The sequence below is a fragment of the Nipponia nippon genome, unplaced genomic scaffold, assembly GCF_047370975.1.
Source record: "Nipponia nippon isolate SJK-2023a ecotype South Korea unplaced genomic scaffold, ASM4737097v1 scaffold_5, whole genome shotgun sequence".
In the NCBI taxonomy this organism is placed as follows: Eukaryota; Metazoa; Chordata; class Aves; order Pelecaniformes; family Threskiornithidae; genus Nipponia; species Nipponia nippon.
In genome coordinates, this window is record NW_028262369.1 from 12,706,408 (window position 1) to 12,718,956 (window position 12,549).

Consider the following 12,549-nt stretch of genomic DNA (forward strand, 5'->3'; position numbering starts at 1 on the left):
AATTCCTCTCATGAGAAATCAGGATTTAATGAAAAAAAGCACCAGCATAAGAAAAATTCTTCTGCAAGCATATAAAACATGTCAATATCGCACCCACATGCAGTTTGCTCAGATTTGTTTTAGCGTGAGTAGGACAAAGAATGAGCTAGTCACTTATCCCTTCCAGCAACTAAAACCTACCTGTTGCAAGGCAAGAGCTGTTGTTGCTCTAACACTGTCAAACAGCGGCAGCCTCGGGAGGTCTCTCAGCAGCCACTGATATCCCTGCAGCAGTTCAGAATCGCCAGAGTCTTCTTCCATGGGGTGATCTTTCTCCTCTCCATCACGCAGTCCCCCTTCTGACAGCACCAAGGACAAGCCCTGCAGAAGTCACATGGACACAGCTGTGGCATTTGAAGCCACAGCTGGACCACTAGTTTCATAGTAGTGAATATAATAGAAACAAGCTTCAAACACCATGAAACGATCCAAATGCATGACACAACAGGTTTCATCTCTCATAGAATATGTTTGCTTGACAGCTACCTTGCTTGCCATTTCAGTCCTCTGTAGGCATAATCTTTTTGAGCTCTTTGCAATTCTGCTTGCCTTGACTATGCTCTAGAGCACCAGGCACTCACTCATTTACATTCCCCACAGACAACAGCTGCTGCCAATTACTCCATGTAGCATATGATCTGCTGAGTCTACACCTGAACTTCACAGGAAACAGCAAAATCCAACTCTATCTTAAGAAAAGTAATGCTTGTCTGTTGAACAAAGAAGGCTTCTGAGCAGCAGGGAGAAGTGCATTTGGTGGGGTTTGGAGATTGAGACAAGTTACTGAAGAAGGATGACATGAAATAATTTCACTGTGCTGCCTCTGGACTCATGAGAATCTAGGACTCTGCCCTCAGCTTCTGACAAACCCTAGTCAAGAAGATTTTCATTCTGCTCACCTTCATGGCCAAGACCCGTGAGGCCACCTGGGAGGAACTCAGGCGTCGTAGGAAATAGTCAAGCACCTCGCAGGTTGTCTGTTCATCTGCTTTGGGACCCAACAGCAAGTCTTGCAATCGTCCAAGCAACTGCCTTTGTTTCTGTTGTCTCTGTGGAGCAAGAAGTTGGCCTTTCCAATGAAGTCAAATCCAGGATGCACAGAAAGTAGATAACAGAACTGATCTCGAGGAGACTACTCACCTGGCGTTTCTTGGCACGCTGTTCCTTACTCTCGCCCTCCTCTTCTTCTTCACCTGAGGTCGGCTCATCAGCAGCGTCATGAAGCAGAAACTCACAAAGGCACTGCACAGGTAGGACATCCAAGGAGCCCTCACTGGACTGAACCAGATCTGCCAGCCACGGCATTGACTGCGATGAGGCCTAAAAAGCAGGAGAATAACAATGCAAAATCAGCAGAACATGGATGCAGCACACTGATCATTTAACTCCTGAGCAGCAAACTACCTTCCCCTGCACCTTACTTAGCTTGCTTTTGCCCCTCACTCTGCTCAAGTTTCAAAGACGAGGGATCAGATCCCAACATAGCCAAGCCATCAAGGGAGCCCACCTGTCTTTGAATGATGTTGAGAAGAAAGTCAGGATGACGACTGCGGCATAGGAGGTGGCCCAAGCGAAGCGACTGGTTCAGGCTTTTCACCTGCTCCAGGACATGTGGTGGAGGTCTGCGTGGGGGGCCCCTGACAGAGAAATAAGAAGTTATCCACAGGCAGACATACTTTCATTCTGGTGTCGATGAGGACCAGTCAGTTTAGTAGCACATGAGGGCCACGTGCAGGTGGCAACAGAAAGACAAGGACCAAATGTGACACATATCCCACAGGCTACCAAATCTCAGAGCTCTTCTTGCCCACATCAACCACCCTATGAGCCCTAGGGTTTCCTGACTAGCATTAACTGGGATTTCCTTATGGCACTAGACTGCAGAAGGCTACTTACTGAGGGTCCAGACTTGTCAGCTGGGACAGCAAGAGGCTGCTGCTCTCTGTAATTGTTTGTTTTGTGGATGCAGCAGCCAGATGACCCTCAAATGCAAGAATCTCCTGTTTTTCTCTCTGGGAGATTTGAAGTTCACGATTAATCATCTCTGTGCGCGTCTCCTCATCCGTCAAGGTACATTGAGGATAGGAATAATTACTGAGAAAATAAGTTAGAATAGAAAATGGTTATTTTGACCTATTCAAAACTCCTCAACCACAGTCAGAAAGTCCCCAGGACCTCAGCTCCATCAGGCAACACAGAAAAAACAAGGCAGCTTCCCAATGGGGCCAGGGAGACTGAGACCTTTTCAGCAAGGCACATCACAGTCATGCCTCCCTTTTTCTCAGCTTTATTCCCTTGCTTATAATATTTCTGTTGGGGGAAGGCACCTTTCCCACTCAAACTGCAGTGTTGCTGCCAGCCAGCTTATTTTACACCAGTCCCACTGGAAAGGAAGGAGCCAGCTGGCACAAACTTCATTCAGAAATATGTGTTTTCAGTGGCCTATTTGATTTATGTAGGGATTTAAGCATACTAACTTGGTCATGACCATTTCCATGAGCATCTTTAGAGAGGGGTACTCCTCCCATGCAGCCAGACCTGCAGCAGAGAAGGGCAATCAGGGATACAAGAAAAAAAGTGAGGGTCTTTACATATATTCTAACACACTCCAAGGTGGGGAGACACACAACAAACTCACTTTGGAACAGCTCACCACACTTACAGCACAGACAACGTGATTCCAGCCACATGCTGGTCCAAACCCCCACGCTGTATATTTTTGCACACATAGGGAATACTCAGTTAGTTAACTGTGGTTATCTCACCAACCCAGCACATGCCTTGAACATAGGCAACCAGACTTCAGCAGACAGCACCTTGGCCAATTTTTGCAGCAGAACTAGCACCCTGAAAAATGTCCACACTCACCAATGTTTTCAGGATTGAATGCAGCCACTACAAGCAGGAGAGGCCAGGCTTTCCAGTAGAGGGTAGAAATAGCTAGATTTGGAGGCTGGTACCTGCAAAAGCCATCAAGAGATACAAGTGGTTCAATTTGGTTACTTAAGCCCATCTCAAGACTGCTTTTCTCCTTAATCATGCACTGTTTAGATTCAGCAACATCAGTTCAGTGGCTTTCAAAAATAAGAAGCTTCTCTCAGAAGGGACAGCAGGGTTCAGATGAAAATTTCTAGAGCAGAAAGGTCAGAATGCTTGCAGAGGAAAGTCCGTTCCATGATTCCAGTCTTACTTGCCCTGGAAAAATTCCCACCTGAATGTGACATTGAAAAGGTTTCCTTATGATTTTGTTTTTAGAAATTGTAATAGGGAAAAACATCTTAAAATCTGTGAGCTAGCATTGTTAGTCACAAGGCAAAAAATTAGCTAGATCACAACAAGATTGTCTATGTGATAAGCCTTACCCTGGGGGCAGCTGGATATTCTCTGGATGGTGATAAGTGCACAGATTTAAGACTGCATCGATCAGCTGGATTCTTTCTACCCTCAGGACCTCGACATCTGGAGGAGAAGAAAAGACTAAGCAAGTTATTGACCCGTCTACCTGGCTGAAAGTCCTTCAAGAAAAGCATCACAGTATAACAAAAATTTTACTTCAAGCAACTATGTTATTGTGGGCTTGTTCTTATGATATTACAGGAACAAAAAAAAACAACGCTTAAGAAGCAGCAACACTTTAAAAAGTTACAAGTCAATATATAAGGATATTGAGCTTTTCAGCTGCAATTTGGTTTAAATTCTTCATAACGGCAGTTTTTTCCCAAATGCATCCAATGTGATACCTGTATCTTTTTTCAGAACTGCAATATATTCCTTCAGGTAAACAGTGAATCTGCTCAGAACTTCTGCAGCTCAGAGGAACTAAAGATGCATTTCAACTTTGTTGCAGGTTTTCAGACTCGCTCTAACTTAACTCTGAGACTTCCAGTATTTGAAATGGTGCAGCATTTAAAATGCTATACTGAGAGGCTGGACACATTTTCACAGGATATTCAACAGCAAAGTCTAGCTCATTCCACTTGCACTGACCAGATCTGGATTAGACTTTGCTATTAACCAGTCGGTGCCAAGAGCACATAAGATGCTTTAGAATCAAACTCTCACAACCCCCTCCATTCTGACACAAACATGTATAGCTCAACTGAAGAGACATACTGTTCAAGGATGCAGGAATTCAGAACAAAACCTTGAATGAATTAATAAAAGGGGTAAGAGTTAAGGCTGTTTTTGTAACTGATATTCTGTAATAGTGTTTGAATAATGGAATTGCAAGGAGCATACAATATGTGGCTTAATTGCTTTAACTTCCAACCCTTTCATTTTCTGATGACCTAAAAATTTCTATTCATTTTATAGTCTGTATAAAGGACTAAACTGCATTTTAAAATGCTAACTCAAAACTTTGGGTGGCTATTCACAGTCCCTCATCCTCAACACAATCAATAATTTCCCAAACACTCTATGACAGAAAATTAGTAAAAGGGAGAAATAGTAGAAAATAAGCAGCTTCTCTAGTGAGAAAGCAACAGCAATACATGTCTGGCTTTGAGCCAAATGCTTAGCCATCACGACTAAAACATACTTTAAGTGATGCAAAGGTTCTTTGGTACGTGGTAGGAGCCACCTCAGCCCTGGGTGACAATAAGACGAGACGTAGACAGAAGCAACCACTTGCTGGCTGAAGCTTTGTGCAGTCTTACCATCTGCTTGCACAGCCGCAGCTCGCTTCACCAAGTGGTCAGCAAGCTCCATGGCATCCGCAGGGCCAAGAGGAAGGTCCCGTGACAAACCGATCACAAGGATCCGCATCAGTGTGTCTTCAAGGATGGGCACCTCGGAGCAGAGGCGAAGGAAGAAGCTGCATGAGACACGAGACATCAATCACGCTTCTTTTGACAGCAGCATGAGGGTTGCTGAAACCCTCCACAGACCCTAGAGCTCATCTGAGCAGAAGATAAATCCCAGCTTAGTTTACAACCCCTTCTCTGGTCTCCAGCTCCAAATGCAACTACCTGAAACAAATTGTTTTATGGAATATTGCTCGCATTGCCTTGTACCTCTGCACTTCAGCCTGCCTGAGTCCAAGCTCCCTAATGTCACCTCAGTACAAACCATACAGTGCAGGGCTGCCCTTCTTACAATTACAGCATCAAGACACAGAACAGCTTGGCACAGGGAACAGGAATGAAGGAGAAAAAGGAACAGATGGAGAATGGAGCAACATCCCTCAATTTTAAGGCAATGTAACAGATGAAGAAAATCTAAGCAGTTCCAAGCCTTTCCAACACAGATCTATATACGGAACACCAGAAAACACCAGTTCCTCTGCCTCCAGCTACAGCAGCTCCGCGTCTGTACTCAGCTATGGGTGGGGCACGCACTCACTTGCGGTCACTCTCAGGGGGCCAGTTGTCCCATTTGTAGTAGGTTTCTGGCTGTTCTGTGAAGAGCACCTTGTGGAGGCTGTAGAGATGAAGAGGACAGTAAACACCATCTGTGCGAGGCTCAAGAACACATTCAACAGTTCAGTCTCCCCAAACTCCTGCTAATGCTTCCCATCCTACACATGAAGGAGCCCCCCTCGATAAGCTAGTCTAGCAAAAGTAACAACTCAAATCACAACAGAGAGGACTATATAGTATGGGCATTGGGCGTTTACGCTTCCAGTGAACACATCTCAGATACTACTAATTCTGGCTTGACCTGCCTCAGTAATGCCTTGCGCCAGACCCCAGGATACAACCAGAAGCAGGCAGAGAAGTCAGCACTATCTGTGGAGCCCTTAACCGTACAGCCTGAAAAAGCACATCAGACAAAAGAACATCAAGGGGTCCACAGGGATCATGCTTGGTCAGGCAACTGGAAATTCCCTATTGGGTGGAGCCAAATAATACAAATCAGAAATATTTTCCATTATCATATATTTCAGGTAAGAGGATGCATCTGCACGAATTCCTGAGAAGGAGACAGTCCTGGCCTGAACCCTGCTAAAACACTGTTTCTGCTCCCTGTCTGATAAGAGGAGAGAAATCTAACCAAACCCTGGCATATGCATGGTTTTCATAATATGTCATACACTGCTGGGAAAGTGACTGGTTATGCACAGCACATTACCAGGCTGACTCTCTTACCAGTGCACATAGTCCTTCGGAGCCAGCTTGCTGATAGATGGAACAACCGTGTGAAGCCACCAGACAGCATCTCGCTGGATAGCAGCAATTTGGTTCTGGAAAGAGCGCAGCACTTCCAGGTCTGAAAAACAGAAGGTTACAAACTACACACATATCAGAGCCCCGTCAGGACCCAAGCAGGACAGGGTGGCTGTTTCAAGAGCAGACAGTAACTAGGGCTCCAAAGCATCAACAGTAAACTGGGAAGAGGTAAATTGGACAGTCTTAAGCATCCCAGCACTAACAGTACACATGCTTCGCTTTCTGATGTGCACTGCAAAAAAACCCTGAGATGTAGCACGGACAAATTAGCATTGTGAGAAGATGACATCTGGGCAGTCACTTCAGTGCCACCCCAAAGGCCTGTCTTCTCAGCATTAAGTACCTGGTAATCCTTACGGCTGCCCCTCCAGGTGTGACCCAGTTCCTCAGTCCCCTCCATACCCAGTCCCCTTTCCCCAGCTTCTCAACCACTGCTTCCATAGATATGAAAAGCAGCTGTATATTCACCCAGCCATGCAAATGCCACATCTGCCAACTCTGTCAGCCTCAGGATGATAGCAAGCACCCCTGTGCCTCTACTCAGAACGGAGGCTTACACCCCTTCCTAACTCTTGCCGCAATGTTCCCCCAACCCCAGCACTGCCAGAAGATATCTACCAATCTGTCCATCTTCAGAGGGAACCTAGGTTGTTCTGCTTACTCTTTTTCTCTCCTTTGTCCCAAGCAATTCCAGCCTCCTTCACCTGGGCTGTGATACCAAGCATCATGGAGACAGCTAGCAGATCAGTTATGTGGATGACAAATCGTTCCTTAAAAAAAAAACAACAAAAAAAACCCCCACACCACCCAAGTCAGTTGAATCAGCAATAGCCAAAGCTGCCTTCTGGAAAAGTGTTTCATCTTCAAAAATGACAACCATGGATGTTAGGAAATGGGATGTGGGAGCACTGCTATGAAATGTGAGACACAAACACTGACTCACTCAAATAACAAAGAGCAAAAGAAAGAATGGCCAGAAAACCAGATATAAGAGCCCAGTACACCACTGGTACACTCAACAGCACAAGGGTCAAAAAAAGTGGTACCTTGAATTCCATTTCTGCGTACTGTGCCTCCTTCCGTTCCTGCATAAGGCCCAGACAGAAGGCCTGGAAGTTGATCTCATGTTTCGTCTGTTTTATGATCTCTCGCAGCAGAGCCCGTGAAGCCCGCAGGTAATCGTCCTTAGTAGTCAAAAGATCCTGGAACACCATTGCTAGGTACTGAGGCCATACAGAAAGAGAAAACGTTCAGTGCATTGTAATGTTATCTGCGTCCACAAAATGAAAAGACACAAGGAAACAATGCTGGTGATATGCCTTCAGTCCCCCAGGGAGCTTCATTACCACAAGGTTGGTCACCCAGAATGTGGGAGTTGGAAAACGCCTATGCACACTTATTCCTAACAAGGGCAATAATATAATTTCAAAACAGTATGATACAGATCACACAGTTGTCTGTGGAAAAATTTCCTTTAAGCCTCAATTCAACTAAATCTCTCGGGTGGGGTTCTGGGATCACTGGCAGTCACACAAGACACTACACCTACCTTCGGAGCCTGCTCTGAGCTATGCTGAAGCACCGTATACAGGATCTGCATGTTGTTGGGATTTCTTGCATTTGATAGTTCGTTGAAAATCACAAACTTAATTGTGGTGCCCAGGTTATCCCGGTGCGCATTCAGCAGCTCTCTGCAAGGGAAGACCAGAGGTATCAGAGCTGAGGCTTCATTGCAGCTAGACTTACTCTTTTGATTTCTCTTTGAAGTATTTAACACACAAAAGTGAAGAGGATGGAGCAGCACATATGTCCAGCCGTATCAAAGGATTACTGAAAGACTTCCAGGCCAATGAAATTCATTTAATGTTACACAGAACATCCCATGGTCCAAGATGGTATTTAAAACCACTATGAGAGACGCTGAGACCGTCAACGCCCTTGGCACATCTTCCAGAGTGCTTTCGCTTCCCGTCACAGACCCGGTCACTCACCTGACACACAGCATGTAGTGGTTGAGAAGGACTTTCGGCTTGAGACGAATTTTGATCAGGTTGGAGATAACTTCCATGTCCTCTGAGCTGTGGGTGTTGCAGTTCATACAGACTGACATCAGCAAGTCCTGAGCTGGCTTGGTCAACTGCAGAGGAAGAGCAGAAAGGCTACAGCCACCTGCCATCACAGATCAGAAACGTAACTGCCACACAGTATGCGGCCCTTCTGGCTGGATTCCAGCCCAGGTCCAGAAGAGCTGTGCTTCAACAGTTTCTGTCCTTACCTTTGGATTCTGCAGCCACATCTCCAGCCTCTGCACAGCCATCTGCCGCACCTCTTTGTAGCCACAGGTTGCTGTCAGCAGTCGAAGGAGGTTCCTGGAGACATTGTCCATTGGCTGGCGCCGGTTGAGTTGGTCCCGCAGCATGTCTAGGACATATTCCTCCACACTTTCTGCAAGGTCTTCATACCTGGGCCACACAAATGGCCTTTTATTCTCTTCCACACAAGCCAGCTCGGTCACACTTTGCTGTGCCTAGAGATCAGCATCCTTTCTTGTTTGTGGTATGCGTTACAAACAAACAACCAAAATCTACTCTTTTCTCCTGGAACCAGTTGTATCTGATGCTTAGCATCCTCTAGCAAGTGCCACAGGGTAGCTAGTGCAAAGAGGGAGCTCCCTGCTGCAGCACTGCAAGAGTGGGAGAGCACAGACAGATCTGCCACACGCTATGTCAGGAGAAAAGGCACTGTACCTGGGCATGAGCTGGCCCTCCTGCTCTGGGCTCATTTTCTCCTCTGCAATAAGCAGCTCACTCTGGCTGTCTTCCTCCTCCGTCATGGAAGGGTGTGGACTACTCCCTAAGAGAGACCAGCACACAGCACGCTTCATGAGACAACTTTCTAGAGATCACTCACTCACACTCTTATGTGTTCAGCTTCTTTCAAGGATCCTCTTTAGCAACGCTGAAGAAAGCCACAGCCAGTCACTTCCTCACACTGTATCACATACAGGCACACTCCCCAAGCCTCTTTCACTGCCTGCCCTCAAACATCCCCTAGAAATGAAAGAGCCCCAAAGAGAGCAAAAGCAACGCCTGGAACTCAAAGCCTGGTCTATGTGACTCCACCCAGTAACAAAATATTCTCACCAGTCAATAAGCTCACCAGGCTCCCTCCTCTCCCCATCCCTTTGTTCCTGCTTCCTAAACATCTTCTTACCAGCACTAAGGTCCCCTCCGCTACGTCCAACTTCCCCATGCAAGAGCATGCTCTTAGGAGGCATCTTTGTGTTAAAAGCTGTTTGGATGTTATCCACAAATGTCTTGCAGTGAGGGCTGTCCACCCAGATGCGCTCCCCAAGGGAGTCCTCAATGTAAACCTACAGGATAGAAAACAGAAGAGGACACAAACCATGCTCAAGCCTTTTTTGTACTGGTTAATCAGAGGAGTATTTACGAGCTTCCCAAGTTTGTATTTGTTTTCAACATACAGCTGTGAAGAAGAAAAGTAGCATAACCATTGCGTGGATGAAAAACGGAGACCAGATGACTGCAGGCAAGTCATATAAGAACAAAAAACCAAACCATCACATCCCAAGTTCTACTGGGCACCAACCCTCTCAAGCAGCAAATCTGATTAAGCTTTAGCAAAGACTTTACAACAACTTCTACCACCAAAATATAGAAGCTGGTCTTTTAAAAGCTTAGCCTTTTTAAATCAACAGGTTGTGTTGATCCCTATAGACAAACCAGAGAGTAAGAAGTCTCCAGGACACTTATATAGTACAGATGTCAAAGGCATTCAGAAAGGAGCAGAGACAAGGCAACAAAAGCCAAAGGAGACCACAGCATTTCATCAACCAGTTGAGATTTTCCTTTAAAAACCCAAGGACTCTGGTTTTCTCCCTTGTCAATACAGCATAGGCCCAATCTCCAATTTCTGCCTCCTCCAGCTGCGTTCCCCATGCTGGACAACAGGCCACTGGATACCCCCTTCCCTTGCAGCAAGAATGAATCCTCTGCTTCTGTCCTGCCCCCAACACACACAGCCTTCCCAACCCTGGTCAGTTTTACCCAGTCTGCCCACATTCTGGCAGAAGCCCCCTTGGTTCAACAACCTTGACGAAGATCTCTGGCCAGTTCTCATCCTCTTCGTAAGCTGCCATGAGAAGGTTGCAGGCCAAGACAGACACGAGGCTATTCCCTTTGGCTTTGAAATTGATAGAGGCATCTCTTCGGAGTAGGCTGCACAGTGCCTGCATGAATATCATCCACAAAAAATAAATAAAATAAAAAAAATCAAGCCACCTCACAAGAAAGCATACAGAAAAGCTTTAGAAAAAGAAATACAAATTGCAGCAGCTTGCCACAGAGCTATGCTATTTACAAAGACACACAGATCACGCTCTGGCTTGACAGCAGCTGCAACTATGCTCACAAGCTGGCAGCAACGATATGTCAGTAAGCCCAAGAGTCCCAACGCGGCGCAGCCCTCACCTCAATAACCCCCTCAGTGGCAAATATGTTTGGTTTTATTTTTGCCAGATACATGAGGCTCAGGTACAGAGTGGTATCAGGTTTGGCTCTGTTCATTTTCAGCTGCTTCACAGCTCCACACAGCACCCCCTCAATACGGTCATCATTGCCTTCTGCCTCTGCTGCCTCAATTTCATCCAGCAGCACCGTGGGGACAACTGCAATCATCAACACACAGGCATCAGTATTTACCCTCACGCAAAATAACCTGCCCCAAGATGCTGGCAGGGCCAGTCACCAGGAACGAAAAGCGTGAACCTGCTCACTTTTAGCCCCTGCAATGGCTTTTCCCTACCCAATTGCTGTTAGAAGTTGTGTTTCACACCTGACAACACCCCTTGATTATTTTTCGGTTGGTCCATGCTAGAATACTGCTCTGCAAATGTATCAAATACCAGAAAATGGAATGACACTTCAAAAAGCAAGCAGCATTCAGATCCAGAGTCTACTAAAGAAGTATATGAATAAAATACCACAATCTAGACTCAAAGATTTCTTCAGGGAGTCTTTCAAATGCTGCTATTAAACAGCTATCAGACAGGATGAACACAACCCAATGCAAACAGGAGAGGAAACAAAACTGTGACTTCAGCCCTACATCCAGCAGGGAAAACCCTTAAGGACAGCACATTAATGTTAGTGTATGGGCTTAGAGAAAGGCTGAAAGGCTCCTGGGCTGAAGCTGCCGGCAGAGGTAAACTGAAGTCCACACCCTCGCTTGCCTGTCACAGCAGAAGTGCAGCGAGGCCTCACCTTCAATCGGGATGACGGACGGCTCCTTGATGGAGGGTGAAATGGCTCGCTTCTCGGCCACGGCCGCCTCTGCCAGGCGTCCCAGGGCGCTGAGGGGCGGCGTGGAGGAGAGCTTGGGGCGCTTGGTCAAGCCGGTCAGCCCCGCCGGGCCCGCCAAGGCGGCAGCCGCGTCCCGCTTGCGCTCGGAGGGCAGCCCGGGGGGCGCCGGCTTCAGCAGGGTGACGGCGGTTTTGCTCTCGCCGCTCTGCCCCTTGGAGCCCAGCGCGATGAAGTCTCCCGGCGGCGGGTGCGCTGCAAGGGGACAGGGGGCAGACGTGACAGCGTCGGACCGCGGCAACCGGAGCCCCCCGCCCGCCTGGCCCTGGCCCCGGCCCCGGCCCCCGGCCCCGGCCCCGGCCCCGGCCCCGGCCCCGCTCCCCGGGCGCCGCAGCCCGCCGGAACTCACCGGAGGGTTTGGGCACGGCGCTGGGCCGCCGCACGGCCGCCGCCTTCGGCCGGTTCATGGTGCCGCCAAGCACAGGCCCCTGCCGACGGGCCGCCGACCGGAGGCGGAAATCTCACGTCACACCCGCCCCGCTCCCGCGACCGGACTGCTGCGCCGGAGCGGCACCTCCCGCCCCGCCCCGCGGGACAGCGCCGCCTGGTGGCCGGAGGGCGCGGCGCAGGGAAGGGGCAGTGGGGTTGGGGGGGTCTGGGATCAAAGAGGGGAGTCAAGGGGCTGGGAGGGGGGGGGCTGGAATCTGGGGGGATTAGGGGCAGAAACTGAGGATGGGATTGGGGACTGAGATTAGGGACTGAAATTTGGAGGTTGAGATAGGGGGGCTGAAATCAGGGGCTGAAATTTGGGGGGGGCTGAGATTAGGGGCTGAAATTGGGGCGCTGGAATTGAGGGGGCTTGGAGTGGGGCTGAAATTGAGCAGTTGACATTGGGGGGATGGAATCGGGAGGACCGAGATCAGGGACTAAAATGGGGGGGCCCTGCAGCAACCGGCTGCCCCCCTCGCCCCCCCCTGCCGCTCCCCCATGCCACCCCGTCCCCAGGTCACGCTCCCAGGACG

The 12,549-nt window shown here is 48.2% G+C and overlaps 1 protein-coding gene across 3 annotated transcripts in view; it reads right to left on the reverse strand.

The window, feature by feature from the left end:
• The window catches only part of INTS1 (integrator complex subunit 1), a 29,424-nt gene extending 17,332 nt beyond the window's left edge, over positions 1 to 12,092 (reverse strand). For 2 of the 3 annotated variants that reach the window (XM_087734755.1, XM_087734754.1), the window contains exons 1-22: positions 11,937 to 12,092; positions 11,492 to 11,782; positions 10,700 to 10,896; positions 10,321 to 10,458; positions 9,423 to 9,582; positions 8,957 to 9,062; positions 8,485 to 8,671; positions 8,201 to 8,346; positions 7,759 to 7,900; positions 7,256 to 7,432; positions 6,871 to 6,979; positions 6,129 to 6,249; positions 5,383 to 5,460; positions 4,698 to 4,855; positions 3,402 to 3,498; positions 2,908 to 2,999; positions 2,517 to 2,577; positions 1,936 to 2,133; positions 1,547 to 1,676; positions 1,180 to 1,359; positions 939 to 1,088; positions 181 to 360 (exon numbers count right to left, since the gene is read on the reverse strand). In XM_087734755.1, the coding sequence (XP_087590881.1) occupies positions 181 to 360; positions 939 to 1,088; positions 1,180 to 1,359; positions 1,547 to 1,676; positions 1,936 to 2,133; positions 2,517 to 2,577; positions 2,908 to 2,999; positions 3,402 to 3,498; positions 4,698 to 4,855; positions 5,383 to 5,460; positions 6,129 to 6,249; positions 6,871 to 6,979; positions 7,256 to 7,432; positions 7,759 to 7,900; positions 8,201 to 8,346; positions 8,485 to 8,671; positions 8,957 to 9,062; positions 9,423 to 9,582; positions 10,321 to 10,458; positions 10,700 to 10,896; positions 11,492 to 11,782; positions 11,937 to 11,994 (3,156 nt within the window). In that variant the 5' untranslated portion in view covers positions 11,995 to 12,092. Of the gene's footprint in view, positions 1 to 180; positions 361 to 938; positions 1,089 to 1,179; positions 1,360 to 1,546; positions 1,677 to 1,935; positions 2,134 to 2,516; positions 2,578 to 2,907; positions 3,000 to 3,401; positions 3,499 to 4,697; positions 4,856 to 5,382; positions 5,461 to 6,128; positions 6,250 to 6,870; positions 6,980 to 7,255; positions 7,433 to 7,758; positions 7,901 to 8,200; positions 8,347 to 8,484; positions 8,672 to 8,956; positions 9,063 to 9,422; positions 9,583 to 10,320; positions 10,459 to 10,699; positions 10,897 to 11,491; positions 11,783 to 11,936 lie in introns of those variants that run through there. The other variant, XM_087734756.1, reaches the window with a different exon arrangement.
• Positions 12,093 to 12,549: the final 457 nt, after the last annotated feature.